A 27790-nucleotide genomic window follows, 5' to 3' on the forward strand; every position below is an offset into this window, starting at 1 on the left:
AATACTAGATCTAGTATGGCATTCCCCCTAGTCGGCCTGTCAACATATTGTGACAGGAATCCATCCTGGACACACTTAACAAACTCTGCCCCATCTAAACCTTTGGAACTAATCAAGTGCCAATCAATATTAGGGAAGTTAAAGTTAGCCATGATAACAACCCTGTTATTTTTGCACCTTTCCAAAATCTGCCTCCCAATCTGCTCCTCGGTATCTCTGCTGCTACCAGGGGGCCTAGAGAATACCCCCAGTAGAGTAACTGCTCCCTTCCTGTTCCTGACTTTCACCCATACCGACTCAAAAGAGGATCCTGCTACATTACCCACCCTTTCTGTAGCTGTAATAGTAATGCCACCCCTCCTCCCCTTCCCCCCCCCCCTATCCCTTTTAAAGCACTGAAATCCAGGAATATTGAGAATCCATTCCTGCCCTGGTGCCAGCCAAGTCTCTGTAATGGCCACTACATCATAATTCCATGTATGTATCCAAGCTCTCAGTTCATCACTTTTATTCCTGATGCTTCTTGCATTGAAGTACACACACTTTAGCCCTTCTACCTTACTACCTTTACACCCTTTATTCTGCTTCTCTTTCCTCAAAGCCTCTCTATATGTTAGATCAGGCTTTACTTCATGCATTTCTTTCACTGCTCTATTGCTCTGGGTCCAATCCCCCTTGCAAATTAGTTTAAACCCTCCTGAACCATGCTAGCAAACCTACCTGCAAGGATATTGCTCCCCCTCAAGTTCAGGTGCAACCCACCCAATCTGTACAGGTCCCACCTTCCCCAGAAGAGATCCCAATGATCCAAAAATCTAAAACCCTGCTCCTTGCACCAACTCTTCAGCCACACATTCAACTGCCATCTCCTCCAATTCTTACCATCACTATCATGTAGCACTGGGAGTAATCCTGAGAACGCCACCCTTGAGGTCCTGTTCTTCAGCCGTCTGCTTAGTTCCCAAAACTCATACTTCAGGACATCATCCCTCTTCCTGCCTATGTCGTTGGTACCAACATGTATCACGACTTTTGGTTGCTTTCCCTCTCGTACCAGGATGTCATGCACCCGGTCAGAGACATCCCGGACCCTGGCACCCGGGGGGGGGGGCAACAAATCATGCGGGTGTCCTTCTCACATCCACAAAATCTCCTGTCTGCTCCCCTGACTATTGAGTCTCCAATGATGACAGCTCTGCTCTTCTCTGTCCCATCCTTCTGCACCACAGGGTCAGACTCAGTGCCAGAGGCCCTGCCACCGTGGCTCACACCTGGTCAGTCGTCCTCACCAACAGCATCCAGGACGGTGAACTTATTATTCAGGGGAATGGCTACAGGGGTGCTCTGCACTACCTGTCTACTCTGCTTTGCTTTCCCCCCTCAGACTGTCACCCAACGACCTGCTTCCGGCAGCCTAGGTGTGACTATCTCCCTGTAGCTCTCATCTATGACTGCCTCATTCTCCCTTATGAGTCTAAGGTCATCCAGCTGCTGCTCCAGATTCCTCACACGGTCTTCCAGATCGCCCAGATCATGAGTACTGGCTGCCTATCTTTTGATGGGGCCCTTCTATAGAGGGGGAAAGGTCTTCTGCTGAGCCTGGAGAGTGTTGCCCAGGTTTTGTGTGTTTTGAATGTGGACTTGAACTATAAACTATTTTTTCAGTTTTATAGTTTTTTATATTCTGTGTTTTCTCACTCAACCCTTTTTCTGTGCAGGGAGGTGGGATTTGGGGTCAATTGCCTGTTCTGTTTTGTTCGTTTTTTGTGTGGAAGGAGGGATTTGGGGGATTGTTGTGCCTGTTCCGTTGTCATTCATTTTTTTGTGTGGAGACGGAGGATTTTGGGGGTTGATAATCATGTTGCTTTTCTTTTCTTGGTTTCATGGTTAACCAGAGAAGAATAATTTCAAATTGTATACGTTGATAATAAATGAACCTTTAACTCAAATAACCAGTCTTTATAACAGAGGTTTGCAGAAGAGCATCTCTGAACACACAACACATTGAACCTTGAAGTAGGTGAGCTGCCATGAGCACGTACTCAGTGGCAACATTATTAGTTAACTAATAAAGTAGCCACTAATAGTAAATACAAGTAGTTGGCATATCACTGAAGCTCTGCTAGCATTGAAAATGCAACCTCTCCAGTATGATTGCTTTTAACCAGTTACCTGACTAGCCTTGAATTCACTAGTGTGACAAAAAGACCTACCTCGGCAGAAATTTGAGTTGAAAACTTAAACTGGAGTGCGCTTGGATAAATCCACTTTTAGGTAAAAATTCCAGATGATTTCTCAGCTCTTTGCACACCACAAATTTTACCTGGTGCCCCAAGGACGCCCTGATAAAACAAACTCAAGTCAAATACAGAACAACACACACAAGATGCTGGAGGAATTCAGCACGTCAGGCAACATCAATGGAGAGGGCTGAGACCCTTCATCAGGAATGAAGTCAAATAAAATTCCAATACATGTATTCCAATACATGGTTGACAGATAAGTATGAAGAGATATATTTTAGAAAATCAAGCCTGCATAGGACTATGAATGGTAGGGTACTAGGGAATGTCATGGAAGAGAGGGAGTTGGATTACAACTGTATAGTTGGTTAAATAGAATGTTTAGTACACTGGCCTACATCAGTCAGGGCACTGAGTATAGGAGCAAGGACATTATGTTGCAGTTGTAACAGCTTTGTGACCATATTAATGGAAAGGTGTGGTTAAACTGGAAAGAGTGCAAAGGAGATTTGAGGATATTCCTAGGATTAGAGGACAGGTTTCAAGGCTCTTTATTCCTTGGAACATAGGAGAATGAGGGGTGATCCTCACAGAAGTGTTTAAAATTATGAAAAACATTAAGGAGGATGGTAACAGATTTCTACCCAGGGAAGGGGAAACCTAAACTAGCGTCAAAGGTCTAGGGTGAGAGGGGAAAGATTAAAAGGGACCTGAGGCAAATTTTTCATGCATACGGTGGTGAGTATATAGAACGTGCCACCAGAGGAAGTGATTGAGGCAGGTACAATAGCATCATTTAAGAAACACTTGGAGGGGAGAGGCCTAGATAAATAAAGGCAGGAAATTGGGACCAACTGGGTGGACCATGTGGTCAGCCGGGACTGGTTAGGCTTAAGATCTGTATGGGGACCAGATAGATGGACCACATGGTCAGCCTGGACTATTTAGGTTGTATTTGGACCAGCTAGGTGGATCATATGGTCAGCCTGGACTAGATTGGCTGTAGTGAGGCCAACTGGGTGGACCACATGGCTGGCCTGCATTGGCTAGGCTGTACTGGGACCAGAAGGGTGGACCACATAGTTGGCCTGTATTGGGACCAGCTGGGTGGACCCATGGTCAGCCTGTAATTGATAGGCTGTATTGGGACCAGCTGGATGGACCACATGGTTGGCCAGGACTGGTTAGGCTGAAGGGTTGAATTGCTCTATTATTCAAGGACTCTAGATGTGGATACAAGAATGTCTCATCATATCCAGCTTGGGAAGCCTCCAGCCTAGCCTAATAATTGGAAAAATGTATTTTGAATTTTCCTATTTCAGGTAATTCACTGCTTCTGTTCCTTTTATCTTCCCACAAATCCACCAGGGAGCACCTCACTCTTTGCTTATCTTTTCCATCCCTTCTCCTTACCCCCACCCTCAATACCTGAATACTTTATCCTCAACCACCTACCTATCATCCCTTCCTTACCTGGTTTCACCTATCACCCACCAGCCTCCCTGCCTCACCCCTCTCTCACTTCTATATACTGAATTTCTTCCTTCTGCACTCTCAGACCAAATGCAGGGGCTTGACCTAAAACGTTGACCATCTCTTTTCCTCCACGGATACTTCTGACCTGCTGAGTTCCTCCAGCTGTTTGTCTGCTTCAAATAAAAACTTAACCCAGTTAAGTAAATGCAAAAAGTGTGATACACATAAAATGCTTTGAAGATTCATTTGTATTTGTCACTATCTCAATGAAACCCTCCAAGTGACAAAGGTAAGTGTATTCTGGGTATGTAGGTGTGGATAAGCTATTGTCCCCCTGGCTCAGCCAAAGCTGCCTCCTTGACTTTTTGAAGAAATTCAGGGGGAATTATTAATACATACGCTCACACACGCACATAGACACATATACAGATAGACACATACATTCGCATAGATATACATAGACAGATATACACAAGCGCACACACACTCTTACAAATTGATAATGGCATATAGACGAATCTTCACTTTTCTAATTAACAGCCCAAGGCATCATTGCCTGAACCTTAACATTTTGCAACAGTTTGACAATAATAAAAACAGACATTGGGCCACATGAATGGATAATGATAATTTTATGATGTCTTTAATAATTAGAAATTAAAGGGAAATTAAAAGGATATGAGTGGCTGCTCTAGCTATAGGTTTCCATGATCAGTTTTAATCAATACACATTGCTGAACAGTTCCATGTATATGAATTACTGCAGTTCAGCTCATTCATGCAAGATTAAATAAATAACTAGGAACTGAGAGTTTTGTGAATTCCCAAAACAGTATTTTGAAACATTAACACATCCAAGCACAAGAATTTAGGAGGCACAAGAATATTCTCGACAGGTATTTGTGGAAAGAGTGTATTTAATAAGGTGCTATTTTTTCACATTCCATAATGTATTACTAAATCTCCGCAGTGTCCAAATGACCAGAAGGTTGTTGGGCCAAGTACCTTAAGAACAAAACTGCAATCACTAAGAGCCTATGAATTGAAAAAAGTTGTAAGGTTTAAAATGCAAGAGATTCTGCTGGAAATCTGGAGCAACACATACAAAATGTTGGTGGAACTCAGCAGGTCAGGCAGCGATCTATGGAGGGAAATGGTCAGCCAATGTTTCAACTGAGATCTTTCATCGGGACTGGGAAGAAAGAGAGGAGATAAAACTCTGTCTTTGCATGGCTGGCCAATATTTAGAACTTCTATTTTTGCTTTCCCAAAGGTATTTTTTTGGTAAATCAAATGGGGGGGGGAGGAATAAGTGAAAGATAAGAAATTAGGAGTGGGTAATAATACCCAATGTTTGTGGGAAATACAGGTGCTTGTGCAGTTAGCTCTGTGAGGAAGATTACCCTGCTGATCTCTGTTAACTGGCCTCTGTGGGGAGGTAGTATAACTGACCTGGCAGGAATAGCTACAGCAACTCCAGTGTTGTTCTCACCTCCCCCACAACATCAACATCAGATTCAGAAATAACAGACACAAATACTTATCAGCACCATTACTTGGTATTTAGTCCTAGTATATATTCAGTGGCCACTTTATTAGGTACAGCTATACACCTGCACATTAATGCAAATATCTAATCAGACAATCATTTCTGATCACAGAGAGTGGTAAGTCATTCGGTGTATGTGTGCACCCAGATGGCGGTTCTTTGTTTTAGGACCCCGCAGTATTACTTGTACAGCGACCACCCTCTGAGATGGCGTGTGCTGGCAACACACATTTTCTGCCAGGGACACTGCTGCAAGAGGGTACGTGGCTCCAGCAGACAGCATCAACCATGCTGCTTTGAAGGAACTGCCTCAGTTTTACCGAGAGTTATTGAGAGTATGGGGTCTAGTCTCATCCAGTCAGGGTGCTCCTGCGCCAGTGGAGGACGGTCCTCTAGCTGCAAGCAGGACTGGTCCCCATCCTGTCACACTGAATGTTGAGAGGGCTCAGGGAAGTGGAGGGATTCTGGCTGCACCACCACCTATTCGGCCGGAATTGCCTGTCAGACCCAGGCCTCAGGATACCATGTGGGAGAGGGTCCCACAAAACATGAGCCGTCTCATGTGCGGCGGCGGCCATTTTCAAATTGCTTCTCAGATCGGAGTTCTGAGAGGCGGGACTGCGCAGGCGCGTGAAGGAGGCCTGGGAAGGAGGGAAGATATAAAAAGGAGAGAAGGAGTGAGGCAGTTCTCTTTTGGAAGAGGACAGCGAGGCTTTGAGAAGAAGTACGGCGGCGGCCATTTTCAAATTGCTTCTCAGATCGGAGTTCTGAGAGGCGGGACTGCGCAGGCGCGTGAAGGAGGCCTGGGAAGGAGGGAAGATATAAAAAGAACGCAGCCTTAAGCAGCGGGCAGCTTCGTTTGCGGGCAGCGGAGTGAGCCGGGAGCAGAGTGTAGGGCTTGGGCTCAGAGGGCTTAGGCGGAAGAGGGCACAGTAGGCTTATCTTTTAGTTCTTGTTATTTTCAGTTATTCGGGAAGTATGAGTGTGAGGGCAGCTTGTTGTTCTCGGTGTCGGATGTGGGAGATTCTGGAGTCTCCGAGCCTCCCGGACGTCCACATCTGCGCCAGGTGCGCCGAACTGCAGCTCCTGAGGGACCGAATTAGGGAACTGGAGCTGCAGCTCGATGACCTTCGCCTGGTCAGGGAGAGTGAGGAGGTGATAGAGAGGAGTTACAGGCAGGTGGTCACTCCGGGGCCACGGGAGGCAGATAGGTGGGTCACGGTCAGGAAGGGGAAGGGGCAGGTACTAGAGAGTACCCCAGTGGCTGTACCCCTTGACAATAAGTACTCATGTTTGAGTGCTGTTGGGGGGGACAGCCTACCTGGAGGAAGTGACAGTGGCCGGGCCTCCGGCACAGAGGACGGCCCTGTAGCTCAGAAGGGTAGGGATAGAAGAAAGAGGACCATAGTAATAGGGGACTCGATAGTCAGGGGTTCAGACAGGCGGTTCTGTGGAGGTGATCGGGAGTCCCGGATGGTAGTTTGCCTCCCTGGTGCCAGGGTCCGGGACGTTTCTGATCGCGTCCAAGATATCCTGAAGTGGGAGGGTGAGGAGCCAGAGGTCGTGGTACATGTAGGTACCAATGACATAGGTAGGAAAGGGGAAGAGGTCCTGAAACGAGAGTATAGGGAGTTAGGAAGGCAGTTAAGAAGAAGGACCGCAAAGGTAGTAATCTCGGGATTACTGCCTGTGCCACGCGACAGTGAGAGTAGGAATGGAATTAGGTGGAGGATGAATGCGTGGTTGAGGGATTGGAGCAGGGGGCAGGGATTCAAGTTTCTGGATCATTGGGACCTCTTCTGGGGCAGGCGTGACCTGTTCAAGAAGGACGGGTTACACTTGAATCCTGGGGGGACCAATATCCTAGCGGGGAGGTTTGCTAGGGCTACGGGGCAGACTTTAAACTAGTAAGATGGGGGGGCGGAAATCAATTTGAGGAAACTATGGGAGAGGAGGTTAGTTCACCAGTAGAGCAAGTAAGTAGACCGTGTGTGAGGGAGGACAGGCAGGTGATGGAGGAGGGATGCGCTCAGCCCGAAGTTGTAGGGGAGAAGAAAGAAAAGGATAATAAATTTGAATGCATTGCTAGGGATGAAAAGAGAGGAGGAGATGGAGAGTATCTTAAATGTATCTATTTTAATGCTAGGAGCATTGTAAGAAAGGTGGATGAGCTTAAAGTGTGGATTGATACCTGGAATTATGATGTTGTAGCTATTAGTGAAACATGGTTGCAGGAAGGGTGTGATTGGCAACTAAATATTCCTGGATTTAGTTGCTTCAGGTGTGATAGAGTAGGAGGGGCCAGAGGAGGAGGTGTTGCATTGCTTGTCCGAGAAAATCTTATGGCGGTGCTTTGGAAGGATAGATTACAGAGCTCCTCTAGGGAGGCTATTTGGGTGGAATTGAGGAATGGGAAAGGTGTAGTAACACTGATAGGAGTGTATTATAGGCCACCTAATGGGGAGCGTGAGTTGGAAGAGCAAATGTGTAAGGAGATAGCAGATATTTGTAGTAAACACAAGGTGGTGATTGTGGGAGATTTTAATTTTCCACACATAGATTGGGAAGCTCATTCTGTAAAAGGGCTGGATGGTTTAGAGTTTGTGAAATGTGTGCAGGATAGCTTTTTGCAACAATACATAGAAGTACCGACTAGAGATGGGGCAGTGTTGGATCTCCTGTTAGGGAATGCGATAGGTCAGCTGACAGATGTATGTGTTGGGGAGCACTTCGGGTCCAGTGATCACAATAGCATTAGCTTCAATATAATTATGGAGAAGGACAGGACTGGACCTAGAGTTGAGATTTTTGATTGGAGAAAGGCTAACTTTGAGGAGATGCGCAGGGACTTAGAGAGAGTGGAATGGGTCAAGTTGTTTTATGGGAAGGATGTAATAGAGAAATGGAGGTCATTTAAGGGTGAAATTATGAGGGTACAGAATCTTTATGTTCCTGTTCGGTTGAAAGGAAAGGTTAAAGGTTTGAAAGCGCCATGGTTTTCAAGGGATATTAGAAACTTGGTTCGAAAAAAGAGGGAAGTCTACAATAGATATAGGCAGCATGGAGTAAAGGAATTGCTCGAGGAATATAAAGAATGTAAAAGGAAACTTAAGAAAGAGATTAGAAAAGCTAAAAGAAGTTACGAGTTTGGTTTGGCAAATAAGGTGGAAGTAAATCCGAAAGGCTTCTACAGTTATATTAAAAGCAAGAGGATAGTGAGGGATAAAATTGGTCCCTTAGAGAATCAGGGTGGTCAGCTATGTGTGGAGCCGAGGGAGATGGGAGAGATTTTGAACGATTTCTTCTCTTCGGTATTCACTAAGGAGAAGGATATTGAATGGTGTAAGGTGTGGGAAACAAGTAAGGAAGTTATGGAACCTATGACAATTAAAGAGGTGGAAGTACTGGCGCTTTTAAGAAATTTAAAAGTGGATAAATCTCCGGGTCCTGACCGGATATTCCCCAGGACCTTGAGGGAAGTTTGTGTAGAGATAGCAGGAGCTCTGACGGAGATCTTTCAGATGTCATTAGAAACAGGGATTGTGCCGGAGGATTGGCGTATTGCTCATGTGGTTCCATTGTTTAAAAAGGGTTCTAGAAGTAAGCCTGGCAATTATAGACCTGTCAGTTTGACATCAGTGGTGGGTAAATTAATGGAAAGTATTCTTAGAGATAGTATTTATAATTATCTGGATAGACAGGATCTGATTAGGAGTAGCCAGCATGGATTTGTGCGTGGAAGGTCATGTTTGACAAACCTTATTGAATTTTTTGAAGTAGTTACGAGGAATGTTGACGAGGGTAAGGCAGTGGATGTAGTCTATATGGACTTCAGCAAGGCCTTTGACAAAGTTCCACATGGAAGGTTAGTTAAGAAGGTTCAGTCGTTAGGTATTAATGCTGGAGTAATAAAATGGATTCAACAGTGGCTAGATGGGAGATGCCAGAGAGTAGTGGTGGATAATTGTTTATCGGGATGGAAGCCGGTGACTAGCGGGGTGCCTCAGGGATCTGTTTTGGGCCCAATGTTGTTTGTAATATACATAAATGATCTGGATGATGGGGTGGTAAATTGGATTAGTAAGTATGCTGATGATACTAAGGTAGGAGGTGTTGTGGATAATGAGGTGGGTTTTCAAAGCTTGCAGGGAGATTTATGCCGGTTAGAAGAATGGGCTGAACGTTGGCAGATGGAGTTTAATGCTGAGAAGTGTGAGGTTCTACATTTTGGCAGGAATAATCCAAATAGAACATACAGGGTAAATGGTAGGGCATTGAGGAATGCAGTGGAACAGAGAGATCTAGGAATAACAGTGCATAGTTCCCTGAAGGTGGAGTCTCATGTAGATAGGGTGGTGAAGAAGGCTTTTGGAACGCTGGCCTTTATAAATCAGAGCATTGAGTACAGAAGTTGGGATGTAATGTTAAAATTGTACAAGGCATTGGTAAGGCCAAATTTGGAATATTGTGTACAGTTCTGGTCACCGAATTATAGGAAAGATATCAATAAATTAGAGAGAGTGCAGAGACGATTTACTAGGATGTTACCTGGGTTTCAGCACTTAAGTTACAGAGAAAGGTTGAACAAGTTAGGTCTCTATTCATTGGAGCGTAGAAGGTTGAGGGGGGATTTGATCGAGGTATTTAAAATGTTGAGAGGGATAGATAGAGTTGACGTGAATAGGCTGTTTCCATTGAGAGTAGGGGAGATTCAAACGAGAGGACATGATTTGAGAGTTAGGGGGCAAAAGTTTAAGGGAAACACGAGGGGGTATTTCTTTACTCAGAGAGTGATAGCTGTGTGGAATGAGCTTCCTGTAGAAGTAGTAGAGGCCAGTTCAGTTGTGTCATTTAAGGTAAAATTGGATAGGTATATGGATAGGAAAGGAGTGGAGGGTTATGGGCTGAGTGCGGGTAGGTGGGACTAGGTGAGATTAAGAGTTCGGCACGGACTAGGAGGGCCGGAATGGCCTGTTTCCGTGCTGTGATTGTTATATGGTTATATGGTTATATGGTCTTGCTGGGATGCCCACCATGCCTTTCTGTGATGCTCCAAAGTGTTTCTCGTATAGGCTGCTCTTGCACACCTATCACTTCCTCGCTTTGGCGATCTGTTTTACCATTTGGCAGCAGAGGAGATCCACAGTGGATATCTCTTTATGCAGGGATCTTTCCCCTGTACATTGGGGACCGGGGGTGAAAGTGTTACATAGGGTAGCACCATGCAATAGGTCATAAAGCAGGTTCACTGACACCCCATCCACCTGTCCATTCTGTTGCTGAGAGGACTTAGTGTACCACGCTTATATGGAGTGTGAGAAGTTGCACACCTGTTTGAGTATTTGAAGCAGCTGTTCCTCAAGTTCAGGTTGCACTTCAGCCCTGCACTCCTTATATACGGGCACCCAGTATAAAAGTGGGTGGGTTGCAAGGAGGATCTATGGTGGGCTTGGCCAAGATGGCCATTTATGAGTCTAGGCGGTGGAAAGCTGAGGGCTCTGCCAGGGTTGACTGACTGCCTGCCCCTCTTCTGAGGATACGTTCATGCCTGGCTGTCCTTGGAGAGGGAGCATGTGGTCACAATGGTTACAATGGAGGATTTCCAGAAGTGGTGGGCCCCCCAGGGAATTGACTGTTTTATAGACAGTAATAATATTTTAATTTAAATTTATTCATTGTGTTGTAAACACTTGTACTTTGTGTATTTGTTGTGTAAATAAACTTTTATAGTTTTGAAAAAAAAGACGGACTCTTTTGTGTTCATTGTTGCACTAGGGCAGAGAAATGACTCAGAAGATTGTAATTCTTCATCATTAACCTTACCAGAGTTGTCCGTAGCTCCAGGCCTAGAACCCTCCTCTTCCATCTCACACCTCCACTCAAAAATCACCACACTGGTCTGTTTTTAGAATGAAAATTTCCCTCCAATTTTCTACTACACTGGTAGTTTGTTTGCTCCTATGAGTCAGTTGGCAGTGCGTAAGGGGAAGTTGGGGGAGGTAATTTAGGAGGGAGAGGCTGACGTCACAGCCCAAGTTGAGTGAATCCATTCAATGCTTGGAAAATGCACTTCATGTTCCTCATCAGCCTACCAACCTCCCCTCTGCGCAATACAGCGCTCACTAATTATCCGCCTACTGTCCTCCTCTCTGTACAACACTCACCAATTATCAATGGCCTCCCCTATCTCACATTGAAAACTGAGAATAAACACAGTCCTCTTGTGCACTGCCATACTGGGCTGAGAGCCCTCTAACGAGATTGCTAACTGATCTGCTCAGTCATTGCCCACCACTGCATTGCGTGAAATTCAAAAAACAAAGTTTATTTCTTTTAATCATGATCTCTTGCAGAACTCTGGTTGGGAAACTCTAGAATTTATAGAGAATGATACGAAAAACAAAAACATCCAGTGAGCGACTATTCTGTTGGCGAAAATGCCTTGTTAATAAGACAGGTCAGAGGAGAATAGCCAGATTAGTTCAAGCTGACAGGAAGGTGGCAGTAATAACCATGTGTTAAAACAGTGGTCCGCAGAAGAGTATCTTTGAACGCACAACACATCGAACCTTGAAGTGGATAGACTACAGAAGCAGAAGACCACAAACATGCATTTAGTGGCCACTTTATTAGGTACCAGCCTGTTACACAGTTCCTGCTTGCTTATGCTCACTCTTTTCTTACAGATGGCATCAGCTGGCTTAAAAAAGCTTCTCTGCCACAGGATCCTTCAAAACATTCACAGTAATTACATTGTCACTCCTCAAGGAGGTGTTCTTGATTCACTGATAACTCTACAAAAAGTACCAGAAATTATGTAATAGTTCAAGGTTTCTCAAATACTATATTTCATTATCAGCTTGAGGAAACTTGGTATGTCACCAAAGACTCTCATATATTTCTACAGATGTACCGTAGACAGCATTCTGACTACATTGATCACTATCTGGTAGGGGTGGGGTGGGGGATAGCACTGTAAATGATCAAAATAAACTGCAGTAAGTTGAAAAAACTCAGTCAGCTCCATCATGGGCACTAGCCTTCCCAGCATCCAGGACATCATCAAAAGGCAATGCCTCAAAAAGGTGGCATTCATCATTAAGGATCCCCATCATCCAGAATGACCCCTCTTGTCATTGTTACTGTCAGGAGGAAGGTACAGAAGCCTGAAGGCACACACTCATCATTTCAGGAATATATATATTATCCCATCGAGCCTGCTCTGCCATTCATAATATCATGGCTGACCTGAGCATGGACTCAGTCCCACCTACCTGCCTTTTCCTCGTAACCCTTAATTCCCCTGCTATGCAAAAGTCTATCCAACCTTGTTTTAAATTTATTTACTGAGGAAGCCTCCACTGCTTCATTGGGCAAAAAATTCCACAGATTCACCACTCTTTTACTATTTAAGTAGTAATCTTATCTTCCATTCTTCCTTCCAAAGTGGATGACTTTGCATTTACCAGCATCTGCCATCTGCCAGACCCGTGCCCACTCACTTAATCTATCTGTATCTCTCTGCAGGCTTTCTGTATCCTCTGCACAATTTGCTTTTCCACCTAACTTAGTGTCATCAGCAAACTGTTAACTTTCTCTTCACAAATGCGACTTAACCTGCTGAATGTTTTTAGTATTTTTATTTTTATTTCCAATTTCCAGTATCTGGTAGCTTTTTGATTCACATTGATTTATTTATCACATGTACATCAAAACATACAGTGAACAACAAATTTCACAACATTATTATCACGTCAGTGATAATAAATCTGATTCTGATTCTAGAAAGGAATAGGTGCAAGTGCTGTACCTTCCTATTCTCCCTTATTAAGTACTCCCACCTTCTTACTCAGGCTTCTTCCCCCTTCCTTTCTGGTCCTGATGAAGGATCTCCATCTGAAATGTTGACTATTTATTCACTTCCATAGATGCTGCCTAACCCGCTGAGTTCCTCTAGCATTGTGCATGTTACAAGTGCTAAAGAAATGATTATATGGATGGGTGACCACTGGTCTGTGTGGTGAAGGCGGGCCGAATAGCCTATTTCCATGTTTTACATCTTTTTAATGACAATTCTACCATGGACCCAATGTGCTCAATGGTCCCTTTTTGTATCATGTTAGGGTAAGGTATGGAAAGTTGCTGCAAGTAAAGTGACCTTTACTAGGAATAATATTCTGAAATATTTGTTAAAACTGACATAGAGATGCTGATTTGCAGATTCATTCCCTGTTTCACCTCCTCTCTTTTTACGTCATTTGTATTTCAGTATAAAGGGCCATTTTTGTCTCTTATCAACGTACCTGTTGTGAACACGGATGGCATCTTGATATAGCCGGTCATACATGCAGATTTTCAAGTCTATATTAGGATTTGAAACCCAGACTGGTACGTCAATGGCCTGTGCTTGAACCTTAATGGATATCTATTTTTAGGAGGAGGAAAAACAAATAATCACAGCTGATCTGTAAAACCTGCTGTGCTTAATTAAATTATTGCAATAGATCCAAGGATGTTATTGTTTTGTGGTGGGTATTCAAACTGGAATAGTACAAGCTCCTATCTCATCATAAAAATCTCTAACAGAATTTTGTTGCATAAATATTCAAACATGTTTTGGAAGTAATTTGTCTTTTACGTTCTTGTTTGGTGACAATGAACTTTGTTTTGTGACGTGGTCTGTTTTGTTCATTATCTGACAGATGGTGCTGGATGATATTCTACAACCTATGCAGTGGGTGTCCTAGCTAAAGGAGAATCACACAGGGCTGAATCATTTGTTATGGAGATATAAATGGTAGGAGATCATAGAAACTTCTGTGCCTTCCTTACTAAAGCTATAAACTATAACATTACTAGATATGAACAAGTCAAACTCAGAATCCTGTGAGAACACCTGTTTTATAATTAATTCATTTCATCATAAACTATTAGGCAGAGTGTTAATAATTAGATTCACAGCAGGTTTGCAAATACTATTGTCTGTTTAAATCTTTCTTGCCCTTTCTTCATTATAAGAGATAAAGAGTCATAGAACACTATAGCACAGTAACAGGCCTTTCGGCCCATCTAGTCCATGCTGAACTCAATCTGCCTCGTCCCTTCGAGCTGTGCCTAGACCATAGTCCTCCATACCCCTCCCTTCTATGCACTTATCCAAACTTCTCTTAAATGTTGAAATTGAGCCTATGCCCACCAGTTCCACTGGCAGCTCATTCCATACTAATCACCATGAATGAAGAAGTTCCCTCTCGTGTTTCTGTTAAACCTTTCACCCTTAACCTATGACCTCTAGTAGTCATCTCACCCAACCTCTCTGGAAAAAGCCTGCTTGCATTAACCCTTTCTATACCCCTCATAATTTGGTACACCTCCATCAAATCTTCCCTCATTCTCCTAGGCTCTAGAGGAAAAAGTCATAACCTATTCAACCTGTCCCTATAGCTCAGGTCCTCAAGTCCTGGCGACATCCTTGTAAATTTTCTCTGCACTATTTCAATATTATTGATATTTTTCCTGTAGGTAGGTGACCAGAACTGTACGCAATACTCCAAATTAGGCCTCACCAACATTTTATACAACTTCAATTTAACATCCCAGCTGCTGTACTCAGTACTTTGATATATGAGGGCCAATGTGCAAATATGCCAAAAGCTCTCCTTATGACCCTTTCTACCTGTGATCTCATTATCATCAAACTATAATCCAGATTGTTGATAGTGATGACAAACAACAACAGACCCACTACTGATGTTGTCTACATGAACTTCAGTAAGGCCTTTGACAAGGTCCCACATGGGAGGTTAGTGAGGAAGATTCAGTCACTAGGTATTCATGGTGAGGTAGTAAATTGGATTAGACATTGGCTCAATGGGAGAAGTCAGAGAGTGGTAGTGGAGGATTACTTCTTTGAGTGGAGGCCTGTGACTAATACTGTAACAGAGATCAGTGCTGGGTCCATTGTTATTTGTCATCTATGTCAATGATCTGGATGATAATGTGGTAAATTGGATCAGCAAATTTGCTGATGATACAAAGATTGGAGGTGTAGTAGACAGTGAGGAAGGTTTTCAAAGCTTGCAGAGGGATCTGGACCAGCTGGAAAAATGGGCTGAAAAATGGCAGATGGAGTTTAATACAGACAAGTGTGAGGTATTGAACTTTGGAAGGAAAAACCAAGGTAGAACATACAAGGTAAATGGTAGGGCACTGAGGAGTGCAGTAGAACAGAGGGATCTAGGAATACAGATACAAAATTCCCTAAAAGTGGCATCACAGATAGATAGGGTAGTAAACAGAGCTTTTGGTACATTGGCCTTTATAAATCAAAGTACTGAGTATAAGAGTTGGAATGTTATGGTGGGATTATAGCCTCATAATTTGCCCTTCCCCAATTAAAAATTTTCCTGTCCTCTCTGATTCTATCCTTTTTCATGATAACATTAAAGGCCTGGGAGCAGTGGTCACTGTCCCCCAGATGCTCACCCACTGACAGATCTGTGACCTGACCCAGTTCGTTACCTAATACTAGATCTAGTATGGCACTCCCCCTAGTCGGCCTGTCAACATACTGTAACAGGAATCAATCCTGGACGCACTTAACAAATTCTGCCCCGTCTAAACCATTGGAACAAATCAGGTGCCAATCAATATTAGGGAAGTTAAAGTCACCCATGATAGCAACCCTGTTATTTTTGCACCTTTCCAAAATCTGCCTCCCAATCTGCTCCTCAGTATCTCTGCTGCTACCAGGGGGCCTATAGAATACTCCCAATAGAGTAACTGCTCTCTTCCTATTCTTGACCTACCCATACTGACTCAAAAGAGGATCCTGCTACATTACCCACCCTTTCTGTAGCTGTAATAGTATCCCTGACCAGTAATGCTGGAGACTGTAAACTGGAGAACTCATCTTGTGAGGTGTTATGGGTGGAACTGAGAAATAAGAGATGTATGACCATGTTAATGGGGCTATATTACAGACCACCAACAAGTCCCAGAGATTTTAGAAGAAAAAATTTGTAAAGAGATTGCAGACTGTTGTAAGAAACATAGAGTTTGTCAAATGTGTTCAGGTAAGCTTCCTTCATCAGTACGTAGAAGTCCCAATGACAGAGCATGTGAAACAGGATTTGCTATTAGGGAATGAGACAGGGCAGATGACAGAAGTTTGTGTAGGGGAACACTTTGCATCCAGTGACTGCAATGCCACTAGCTTCAAAGTAAATATGCAAAAAAATACGTATGGTCCATGGGTTGAGATTCTAAATTGGAAAAAGGCCAATTTTGATGGTATCAGAAATGATCTGGCAAGTGTGGATTGGGTCAGGCTGTTTTCTGGCAAAGAGGTACTGAGAAAGAGGGAGGCCTTCAGAATTGAAATTTTGAGAGTACAAAGCCTGTATGTGCCTGTCAGAATAAAAGGTAAAAACAACAAGTGTAGGGAACCTTGGTTTTTGGGAGATAATGAGGCCTTCATTAAGAGAAAAAATGAGGTGCATAGCAGGTATAGTCAAGTAGGAACACATGAGGTGCTTATGGAGTACAAGAAATGCAAGAGAACACTTGAGAAAGAAATCAGGAGGACTCAAAGAATGCATTAAGTTGCTCTAGCAGATAAAGTGAAGAAGAATCCTAAGGAATTCTAGAGATATATTTAGAGCAAAAGGATTGCAAGGGACAAAATCTGGTCAGATCAGAATGGTAATCCATGTGTTGAATTGATTGGATCAAAAAGGGTAAGATGAGTGAACACATCTGTCCTTATTGAGGGATCAGAAGTGGAAAGTGTGAGCAATTTCAAGTTCCAGAGTATCAACATCTCGGGGGATCTTTCCTGAGCGCGGCTACAAAGAAGGCACGACTGTGGCTACATTTCCTTATGAGTTTGAGGAGATTTGTTATGACTGATTATAAGAGAACAAAATTTATACTGAACTGATTCCGTTGGGAGAAGTTTAATGATTTCTGTTTAATTTGCAGAAATTTCCAACATGAACCTGTGACAAGTTCCTATGAAGAAGTATTCTAAAGGCAACTGTAGCTAACAAGACAAAGGAGAGTCAGTTTGGATTTTCAAAGGTTTTTGACTAGGTGCTGCACATGAGGCTGTTTAACAAGTGATTTGTTAATTTAACAATTACAAGAAAGACGCTAGTATGGATAGAAATTGGCTGATTGGCAAGAGGCAGAGAGTGGCAATAAAGGGGATTTTTTTTCTGGTTGGCTGCTAGTGACCAGTGGTGTTCCACAGGGGTTGGTGTTGGGACCACTTCTTTTCACATTATATGTCAGTGGTTTGAACGAAGGAATTTATGGTTTGTTGCCAAGTTTATGGATGATACGAAGAGAGAAGGAGGGGCAGGTAATATTGAGGAAGTAGGGAATCTGCAGAAGGACATGGGCAAATTGAGAGAATGGGCAAAGAGGTGGAAAATGGAATATTCTGTTGAAAAGTGTATGTACAAGGAATAAAAGGGTAGATTATTTTCTAAATGGAGAGAAAAGTCAAAAATCTGAAGTGCAAAGGGACTTAGAAGTCTTCCTACAGGATTCCCCACAAGTTGAGTCGGTGGTGAGGAAGGAAAATGTGATGTTGGCATTCATTTCAATAGGACTAGAATACAAAAGGATGTGATGCTGAGGCTTTATAAGGCATTGGTCGGACTGTACTTGGAGTACTGTGAGCAATTTTTGGCCCCTTAACTAAGAAAAGATGTGCTACCATTGGGGAGGGTCAAGGGAACGTTGATGACAATGATCCCAGGAATGAAAGTGTTTGATGCTTCTGGGCCTGTACTCACTGGAGTTTAGAAGAAATGGGGGGGTGGGGGTGGATCTCATTGAAACCTATTGAATATTGAAAGAGCTAGATAGATTGGATGTTGTAGAGGATGTTTCCTATAGTGGAGGAGTCCAGGACCAGAGGGTACAGCCTCAGAAAAGAAGGATGTCTCTTTAGAACAGAGATAATGAGGAATTTCTTCAGCTATAGGGTGGAGAATCTGTGGAATTTATTGCCACAGACAGCTGTGCTGGGCAAGTCATTGAGTATATTTAAAACAGAGGTTGATAGGTTCTTGATTAATCAGGGTGTCAAAGATTACAGGCAGAAGGCAGGAGAATGGATTGAGAGGGATATTAAATCAGCTCTGATGGAATGGCAGAACAGACTCAACAGGCTGAATGGCCTAATTCTGTTCCTATGTTGTATAGTTTAAGCTTGATGTGGTTCAGGATCAACAAATCCTTTTATTTCAATGAGGAAGAATGACTGTAAGGGATTAAGTTCTATGCTGAATTGAATTTTAAATTAAGTTTATTTAATTGATTTTTTTTGTTGGCAGCGCGTACATGCTTTAATTATTTATTTTATGTTTAAATAGACTGATTAATTTTAGATCATGAGGCCGTAAGTCATAGGAGCAGAATTAGGACATTCAGCCCTTCGAGTCAGCTCCATTATTCTACAATGGTTGAGTTAATTTTCTTCTCAACTTCATTCTCCTGCCTTTTCCTCATAAGCTTTGACGTCCTAACTAATTATGAACCTGGAACTGGAATTGGTTTATTATTGTACCAAAGTACAGTAAAAATTATTTGTTTATATAGAACATAGAATAGTACAGCACATTACAGGCCCTTCGGCCCACAATGTTGTACCGACCCGCAAACCCTGCCTCCCATATAACCCCCCACCTTAAATTCCTCCATATACCTGTCTAGTAGTCTCCTAAACTTCACTAGTGTATCTGCCTCCACCACTGACTCAGGCAGTGTATTCCACGCACCAACCACTCTCTGAGTGAAAAACCGTCCTCTTATATCCCCCTTGAACTTCCCTCCCCTTACCTTAAAGCCATGTCTTCTTGTACTGAGCAGTGGTGCCCTGGGGAAGAGGCGCTGGCTGTCCACTCTGTCTATTCCTCTTAATATCTTGTACACCTCTATCATGTCTTCTCTCATCCTCCTCCTCTCCAAAGAGTAAAGCCCTAGCTCCCTTAATCTCTGATCATAATCTACACTCTCTAAACCAGGCAGCATCCTGGTAAATCTCTTCTGTACCCTTTCCAATGCTTCCACATCCTTCCTATACTGAGGTGACCAGAATTGGACACAGTACTCCAAGTGTGCCCTAACCAGAGTTTTATAGAGCTGCATCATTACATCACGTCTCTTAAACTCTATCCCTCGACTTATGAAAGCTAACACCCCATAAGCTTTCTTAACTACCCTATCTACCTGTGAGGCAACTTTCAGGGATCTGTGGACATGTAGCCCCAGATCCCTCTGCTCCTCCACACTACTAAGTATCCTGCCATTTACTTTGTACTCTGCCTTGGAGTTTGTCCTTCCAAAGTGTACCACCTCACACTTCTCCGGGTTGAACTCCATCTGCCACTTCTCAGCCCACTTCTGCATCCTATCAATGTCTCTCTGCAATCTTCGACAATCCTCTACACTATCTACAACACTTCCAACCTTTGTGTCATCTGCAAACTTGCCAACCCACCCTTCTACCCCCTCAACCAGGTTGTTAATAAAAATCACAAAAAGTAGAGGTCCCAGAACAGATCCTTGTGGGACACCACTAGTCACAACCCTCCAATCTGAATGTACTCCGTCCACCACGACCCTCTGCCTTCTGCAGGCAAGCCAATTCTGAATCCACCTGGCCAAACTTCCCTGGATCCCATGCCTTCTGACTTTCTGAATAAGCTTACCGTATGTTACCTGGACAGATCATTCCATACACCTCGGTAGAACAAAAGGTAGTACATATATACCTGTCTAGTTGTGTTTTTACTAATATTCTATATGTGCCTGTTTATGTGAGGACTAAGGGTTCCTAAGGTTGTCTTAGCAGGGGATGGTAGTGGGGATAAGCTCCAAATGGCATGCAATTCTAACAGCCACTCACAACCAAGTCCAGCTCTTGGCCTTCACGTGTGTCTTAGCTACCAGGCCTGGTGGAACTGTTTCTACTGACAAGAGAAGGGGCAAAGGCAGACCACTGGTGCTTCAAAACCAGTTGCTTCAGGTGGGAGGGGGGTGCTCGTCAGCCTTGGATGACAGCCATGTCTAGGAGAAGGAAAACTCTGATTTTAAACCTCTGCTACCTTGTGGCCATACCCGCCCATGGGAAAGGTTTTGAGAGTAAACCCTGAGGAAGAAATCTGGAGCTGGAGTCCCAGAGGCGTTTTGATGTTGTTTGCAACTTCACTCTGGCAACCTCTGTAACAACACTGGTGCTAAGCTGTATCGGCGCTTGACCTTCCCTTGACTACATCAGTGACATGGAGGGGGGGAGCCCGCTCCATGGGCAACGGACAGTTCTTCAAATCTTCCTGCCCCAGAGAGGACACAGTCCACCAGAGGCACAAACCCATGATCCCCTGGGATTGACAGCTGCCTACTACTTGGGCCTCTAAGTCAAGGTATCACCTAGCCATCATTCGGGCTGGTTGAGAGATTATCTCGGTAGGCAGATAAGTCTGAACTACATAAATACATATTTATGTCATTGTATTTTTACTAATATTCTATATATGATTGTACATGAGAGGACTGGGCATAAAAGCTGCTATGTTTCCTAGTGGCCATCGGGGTGGGTCATCAGATGATATTGGTGGGCTTAGCGGGGGTTGGGGTTGGACTACATGCATCCATATTCTGCATTGTTGTATTTTACTGATGTAACACCCTGGGAAAGGTTTCACTGCTAACGTAATGGTCTTTCTGTAGAAGCTGTGTTTGTGTTTGGTTACGATTAGAGAAAACAGTTGCTTTGGAATGTGAGCTGGGTCCTTTGTTTGGTGGGGGGTGAAGAGAAAAAACACTGGAGAGAACTGGTCATAGGATTCGACTGGTGGGAGAATGTGATTCGATGGAGCCAGGTGTCGCGATCCACTGAGGATCTGTGAACATGAACTTTGGGAAGAGTTGAGCTCCACTTTGAGCACATTTGACTGTTTGATTATAATGGGCCCTTTTTGGTTTTTTTTCTTTTCTTTACTAACCCTTTAGTTCAGTTAAGATTCATAAATAAAATTCCTTTAATCGTATGCAGTGTGCTGTCTGTGATTTCTTGGTAATGAGTTGTAACAGGGCAGCAAGTTACACAGCAACTATGCAAACTGGGATTTGGGGTGGGAGAGCTGTCTTAATATCATGGGTTTGACGGGGCCGGAGTGTGTATTCCCTAGATTTATGTAGCCAAGGAAACTGGCAGGGTTTCACTGATATTCTACATGGGTTTGTTAACTTGTATGTGCAAGGACTGGGCATTAATCTGCTGTGTTGTGGATTGGGGGGGGGCGGGCGCATCGGGACTCTGTAATTCCGTGAATGTGTTCTTGTGTATGACTGTCGGTAATGTGTTCTTAGCACTTTGACCCTATAGTAACGGTGTCTTGATTGGCTGTATTCATGAGTATTCATGTATGGTTGAATGATAATTAAATTTAAATTGAATTGAAAAATGAAAGAATGTAATGTTACAGCTACAGAGAAAGTGCAGTGCAGGTAAATAATAGGTGCAAGGGTCACATTCAGATAAATTATGAGATCAGGAATTCATCGTAATCTGTCTAGTCATGGCCCTTGCACCTTACAGTTTACATATCAACCTATCAATCTTAATTTTAGGTACATCCAATGACTTGGCCTTCACAGCCATCTGCGGTGAGGAATTCCACAATTCACTACCCTCTGGCTAAAGAAATTCCTCCCTATCTCTGTTCTAAAAGGATGTCCTTCTCTTCTGTGGCTGTGCCCTTTGGTCCTAGACTCTCCCACTATAGGAAACATCTTCTCACATGTTCACTCTATTGAGGCCTTTCAATATTTGATAGGTTTCAATGAGATCCCTCCTAATGACACGCTGGCTATGGGTACAACTCACTGAAAACAAAACATACAATCCTGGAACGGTAATCTAGAGTATCCACAATCCCTTGATGGAATCCATAATTCCATTTGATTGAGGAATCTCTAGGAAATTTTTTGTTACATTATGTGAAGAGCCACAGTCTTTTCCCCGAGTAGGGGTGTATAAAACTAGATGGAATAGGGTTAAAGTGAGAGGGGTAACATTTAAAAGGGACCTAAGGGACAATATTTTCTTCCACACAGAGGTTGGTGGTATATGGAATATTCTGCCAGAAGCAGTAGTAGTAGTAGAAGAGGATGGTTATGGCATTTAAAAGATATCTGGACAGTTACACAAAGAAGAAAAGATTTACGGAGAATTTGGGGCCAAACACAAGCAAATGGGATTAGCTCAAAGGTAACTTGGTCAGGATGGATGAATTGGGGCCGAGGGGCCTGTTTCCATGTAGTATATGATTCCATGATTCAACTAAAGGCATTATATTTAGGGAACATGGGCTAAAACTCACATTGCAATGAGTCTAGAAATGAGTTTGCCCACTGTGAAACTTAATTCAGGATTCAAGTTTACTTATTACATGACCTTGAAATATACAGTGAAGTGTGTTGTTTGTGTTAGCATATTGCCGGATATTCTAGTGCCAACATAGCATGTCCATGATGTTCAGTGGAGCTACACAAGCAGCAACAGCAACAATGGCAAAACAACTCTTTTGTTTCAATCTTTTACCTTTTCCACCTATCACCTCCCAGCTTCTCAGTTCATACCCTTTCCATCACCCACTCATCTATCTTCATTTATCACTTTCTGGATTGTCCTCCTTTCCCATCCCCCTGCCTTCTTATTCTGGTATTTCCCCCTTCCTTTCCATTTCTGATGAAGGGTCTTGACCCAGTTCTTTATTCCTCTCCATAGATACTGCCTGACCTGATGAGCTCCTCCAGCAATTTGTGTGTATAACAGCAATACAAGCTTGAATGTGTTCCTTTCTGATTCTGAGACAAGTATTCCATGATCTGACTTACATTTTTGTTGGCTTCATAAGGAAATACCAACTCAAGATCTGCTTGTGCGGTGCCAGCAACTGTAGGTAGAAAGATTATTGGTAACTTGATTGAAGAAAATGGGCCAATCTCATCCTTCGTGACCTACAGCAATTCAGTAAACAGAAGGAGATCTGATGAACAACAGAAATAAAAGCCAACTAAAAAAGGCAATTAATCATAATTTGCAGATTTTTGGGTAGGAGACTGTCCATTTACCAGTACTTGTACTACAAGCAACCACAATACAGCCACTGGTAGTACTATATATGCAGTGCCCTTAGCATTGTTAATGATCCTTCCCATCTGTCCAACAATCTCTGTCTTTCTAACGTCAGGCAGGAGCTAGCGTAGGACAAGGACTGTTAGGATAGGAAACAGCTTATTCTCCCAGGCTGTGAGACTACTGAACCCCCTGCCAACACCCAGGTCACATCACATATGAAGGCCAATAGCGTTATGCTGTTTAATTTTTAACTTGCGTCGTAAATGCACTTTATTATTTATTAATTTATTTGTGGTAATATTTGTGTATATTACTTTATGTGTCATGTGTTCAAAATACATTTATTATCAAAGTATGTATACTATATACAACCTTGAAATGTGTCTCCTTAATAGCAGCCATAAAACAAAGAAACCCAATAGAAACCCAATAGAAACCATTACAAAAACTGTCAAACACCCAACGTTAAGATAAAAACAAATCATGCAAGCAATTAAAGTAAGCAAATAACATTCAGAACTGAAGTTCGTGAAAATGAGTCCACACCCATGAAGCGAGTCATCACTGCAGCCAATCCAGTAACCCGTTCAGTGCAGGGCACAGCTTCAGTTCAGCACAGAGATGAGTAAACCTTGCGGAGCAGTGAGCTGAACATTGGCCTGTACCTCACCTCCAGCCCTGACGCCCTTTTCAGTCTAGTCCAGCACTTAAATCATCCAAACCTCAGATTGTTCCTTGCTGTCAGACCTGGGCTCTGCTGCTTTGATTTGCTCTCAGGCCTGGGCTACATTGCCTCAATTCAACCCATACCCAACCTTTCCATTTCAGCCCAGCGCTTAAATTGATCAAACCTTGGGTCACCATTCCTTGCTCTTGGACCTGGGCCCTGCTACTTTAATATGTTCTCGAGCCTGGGCCTCACTGCCTCGACTCGGCCCAGCTCTTAAATCAATCAAAGCTTGAGCCTTTCCTCACTCTCGGGCCTGAGTCTAGTGCCTGCCACCTCAACTCTGCCTCGCTTCTGTTCTGCCACATCAAATCACCTCCAAATGTGCTCCAATAGCCAAACATTGGTTCATTCCCCACTCAGGGGTCTGAGCCCCACCACTTTCCTGACACAATATGTAGATAAGCCTACAAGGGGAAAGGCTGTTCTTGATCTGATATCGGGAAATGAACCTGGTCAGGTGTCAGGTATATATGAATGCACGAAGTATATGGAATAAAGTAGATGAGCTTGAGGCTCAGTTGGAAATTGGCAAGTACGATGTTGTGGGAATAACAGAGACATGGCTTTAAGCGGACAGGGCCTGGGAAATGAATATTCAAGGATATACATCTTATCGAAAGGACAGACTGACTGGCAGAGGGGGTGTGGTGGCTCTGTTGGTGAGGAATGATATTCAGTCCCTTGCGAGGGGGGACATAGAATCAGGGGATGTAGAGTCAGTATGGATAGAACTGAGAAATTCTAAGGGTAGAGAGACCCTAATGGGAGTTATCTACAGGCCCCAAACAGCAGTCTGGATGTAGAGTGTAAGTTGAATGAAGAGTTAAAATTGGCATGTCGCAAAGCTAATGATATGTCATGGAGGATTTCAACATGCAGGTAGACTGGGAGAATCAGAATGGTACTGGACCCCAAGAAAGGGAGTTTGTGGACTGCCTCCGAGATGGATTCTTAGAACAGCTTGTACTGGAGCCTACCAGGGAGAAGGCAATTCTAGATTTAGTGTTGTGCAATGAACCGGATTTGATCAGGGACCTTGAGGTAAAGGAACCATTAGGAGGTAGTGACCATAATATGATATGTTTTAACCTACAATTTGAGAAGGAGAAGGGAAAATCAGATGTGTCAGTATTACAGTTGAACAAAGGGAACTATGGAGCTATGAGGGAGGAGCTGGCCAAAGTTCAATGGAACAATACCCTAGCAGGGAAGACAGTGGAACAACAATGGCAGGTATTTCTGGGAATAATGCAGAAGGTGCACGATCGGTTCATTCCAAAGAGGAAGAAAGATCCTAAGGGGAGTAACAGGCAGCCGTGGCTGACGAGGGAAGTAAAGGGCAGTATAAAAATAAAAGAGAAGTATAACATAGCAAAGATGAGCGGGAAACCGGAGGACTGGGAAGCTTTTAAAGAGCAACAGAAGATAACAAAAAAGGCAATATGCCAAGAAAAAATGAGGTACGAAGGTAAACTAGCCAAGAATATAAAGGAGGATAGTAAAAGCTTCTTTAGGTATGTGAATAGCAAAAAAATAGTTAAGACCAAAATTGGGCCATTGAAGACAGAAACGGGTGAATTTATTATGGGGAACAAGGAAATGGCAGACGAGTTGAACAGGTACTTTGGATCTGTCTTCACTAGGGAAGACACAAACAATCTCCCAGATGTAATAGTGGCCAAAGGAACTAGGGTAAAGGATGAACTGAAGGAAATTCATATTAGGCAAGAAACGGTGTTGAGTCTGAAGGCTGATAAGTCCCCGGGACCTGATGGTCTGCATCCCAGGGTACTTAAAGAGGTGGCTCTAGAAATCGTGGACGCATTGGTAATCATTTTCCAATGTTCTATAGATTCAGAAACAGTTCCTGCTGACTGGAGGGTGGCTAATGTTGTCCCACTTTTCAAGACAGGAGGGAGGGAGAAAACAGGGAATTGTAGACCGGTTAGCCTGACATCAGTGGTGGGAAAGATGCTGGAGTCAATTATAAAAGAGAAAATTACGACACATTTGGATAGCAGTAGAAGGATCAGTCCAAGTCAGCATGGATTTATGAAGGGAAAATCATGCTTGACTAATCTTCTGGGGTTTTTTGAGGATGTAACTATGAAAATGGGCAAGGGAGAGCCAGTGGATGTAGTGTACCTGGACTTCCAGAAAGCTTTTGATAAATTCCCACATAGGAGATTAGTGGGCAAAATTAGGGCACATGGTATTGGGGGCAGAGTACTGACATGGATTGAAAATTGGCTGGCTGACAGGAAACAAAGAGTAGCCATTAACGGGTCCCTTTCGGAATGGCAGGCTGTGACCAGTGGGGTACCGCAAGGTTCGGTGCTGGGACTGCAGCTGTTTACAATATACATTAATGATTTAGATGAAGGGATTAAAAGTAACATTAGCAAATTTGCCGATGACACAAAGCTGGGTGGCAGTGTGAAATGTCAGGAGGATGTTATGAGAATGCAGGGTGACTTGGACAGGTTGGGTGAGTGGGCAAATGTATGGCAGATGCAGTTTAATGTGGATAAATGTGAGGTTATTTACTTTGGTGGCAAGAACAGGAAGGCAAATTCCTATCTAAATGGAGTCGTTAGGAAAAGGGGAAGTACAACGAGATCTAGGTGTTCTTGTACATCAGTCAATGAAAGCAAGCATGCAGGTACAGCAGGCAGTGAAGAAAGCTAATGGCATGCTGGCCTTTATAACAAGAGGAATTGAGTATAGGAGTAAAGAGGTCCTTCTGCAGCTGTACAGGGCCCTGGTGAGACCCCACCTGGAGTATTGTGTGCAGTTTTGGTCTCCAAATTTGAGGAAGGACATTCTTGCTATTGAGGGAGTGCAACGTAGGTTCACAAGGTTAATTCCTGGAATGGCGGGACTGTTATGTTGAAAGATTAGAGCGACTAGGCTTGTATACACTGGAATTTAGAAGGATGAGAGGGGATCTGATTGAAACATATAAGATTATTAAGTGATTGGACACGCTGGAGGCAGGAAGCATGTTCCCGCTGATGGGTGAGTCCAGAACTAGAGGCCACAGTTTAAGAATAAGGGGTAGGCCATTTAGAACAGAGATGCGGAAAAACTTTTTCACCCAGAGATAGATAGATAGATAGATAGATACTTTATTCATCCCCATGGGGAAATTCAACTTTTTTCCAATGTCCCATACACTTGTTGTAGCAAAACTAATTACATACAATACTTAACTCAGTAAAAAATATGATATACATCTAAATCACTATCTCAAAAAGCATTAATAATAGCTTTTAAAAAGTTCTTAAGTCCTGGCGGTAGAATTGTAAAGCCTAATGGCATTGGGGAGTATTGACCTCTTCATCCTGTCTGAGGAGCATTGCATCGATAGTAACCTGTCGCTGAAACTGCTTCTCTGTCTCTGGATGGTGCTATGTAGAGGATGTTCAGAGTTATCCATAATTGACCGTAGCCTACTCAGCGCCCTTCGCTCAGCTACTGATGTTAAACTCTCCAGTACTTTGCCCACGACAGAGCCTGCCTTCCTTACCAGCTTATTAAGACGTGAGGCGTCCCTCTTCTTAATGCTTCCTCCCCAACACGCCACCACAAAGAAGAGGGCGCTCTCCACAACTGACCTATAGAACATCTTC

The 27790-nt window shown here is 43.3% G+C and overlaps 1 protein-coding gene across 8 annotated transcripts in view; it reads right to left on the bottom strand.

Annotated features, from left to right (window-relative positions):
• Window positions 1-27790, bottom strand: part of cfap74 (cilia and flagella associated protein 74) — a 461786-nt gene that overhangs the window by 146539 nt on the left and 287457 nt on the right. For all 8 annotated transcript variants that reach the window (XR_012096720.1, XR_012096719.1, XM_073032445.1 and 5 more), the window contains 3 exons: window positions 23185-23307; window positions 13572-13693; window positions 2214-2342 (listed from right to left, as the gene is read on the bottom strand). Coding sequence is in view for 6 of the 8 variants with exons in the window: in XM_073032445.1 (XP_072888546.1) it covers window positions 2214-2342; window positions 13572-13693; window positions 23185-23307 (374 nt within the window). In the remaining 2 variants the exon portion in view is untranslated. The remainder of the gene's footprint in view (window positions 1-2213; window positions 2343-13571; window positions 13694-23184; window positions 23308-27790) is intronic.

Source organism: Hemitrygon akajei, chromosome 29, assembly GCF_048418815.1.
Source record: "Hemitrygon akajei chromosome 29, sHemAka1.3, whole genome shotgun sequence".
NCBI classification, from domain to species: Eukaryota; Metazoa; Chordata; class Chondrichthyes; order Myliobatiformes; family Dasyatidae; genus Hemitrygon; species Hemitrygon akajei.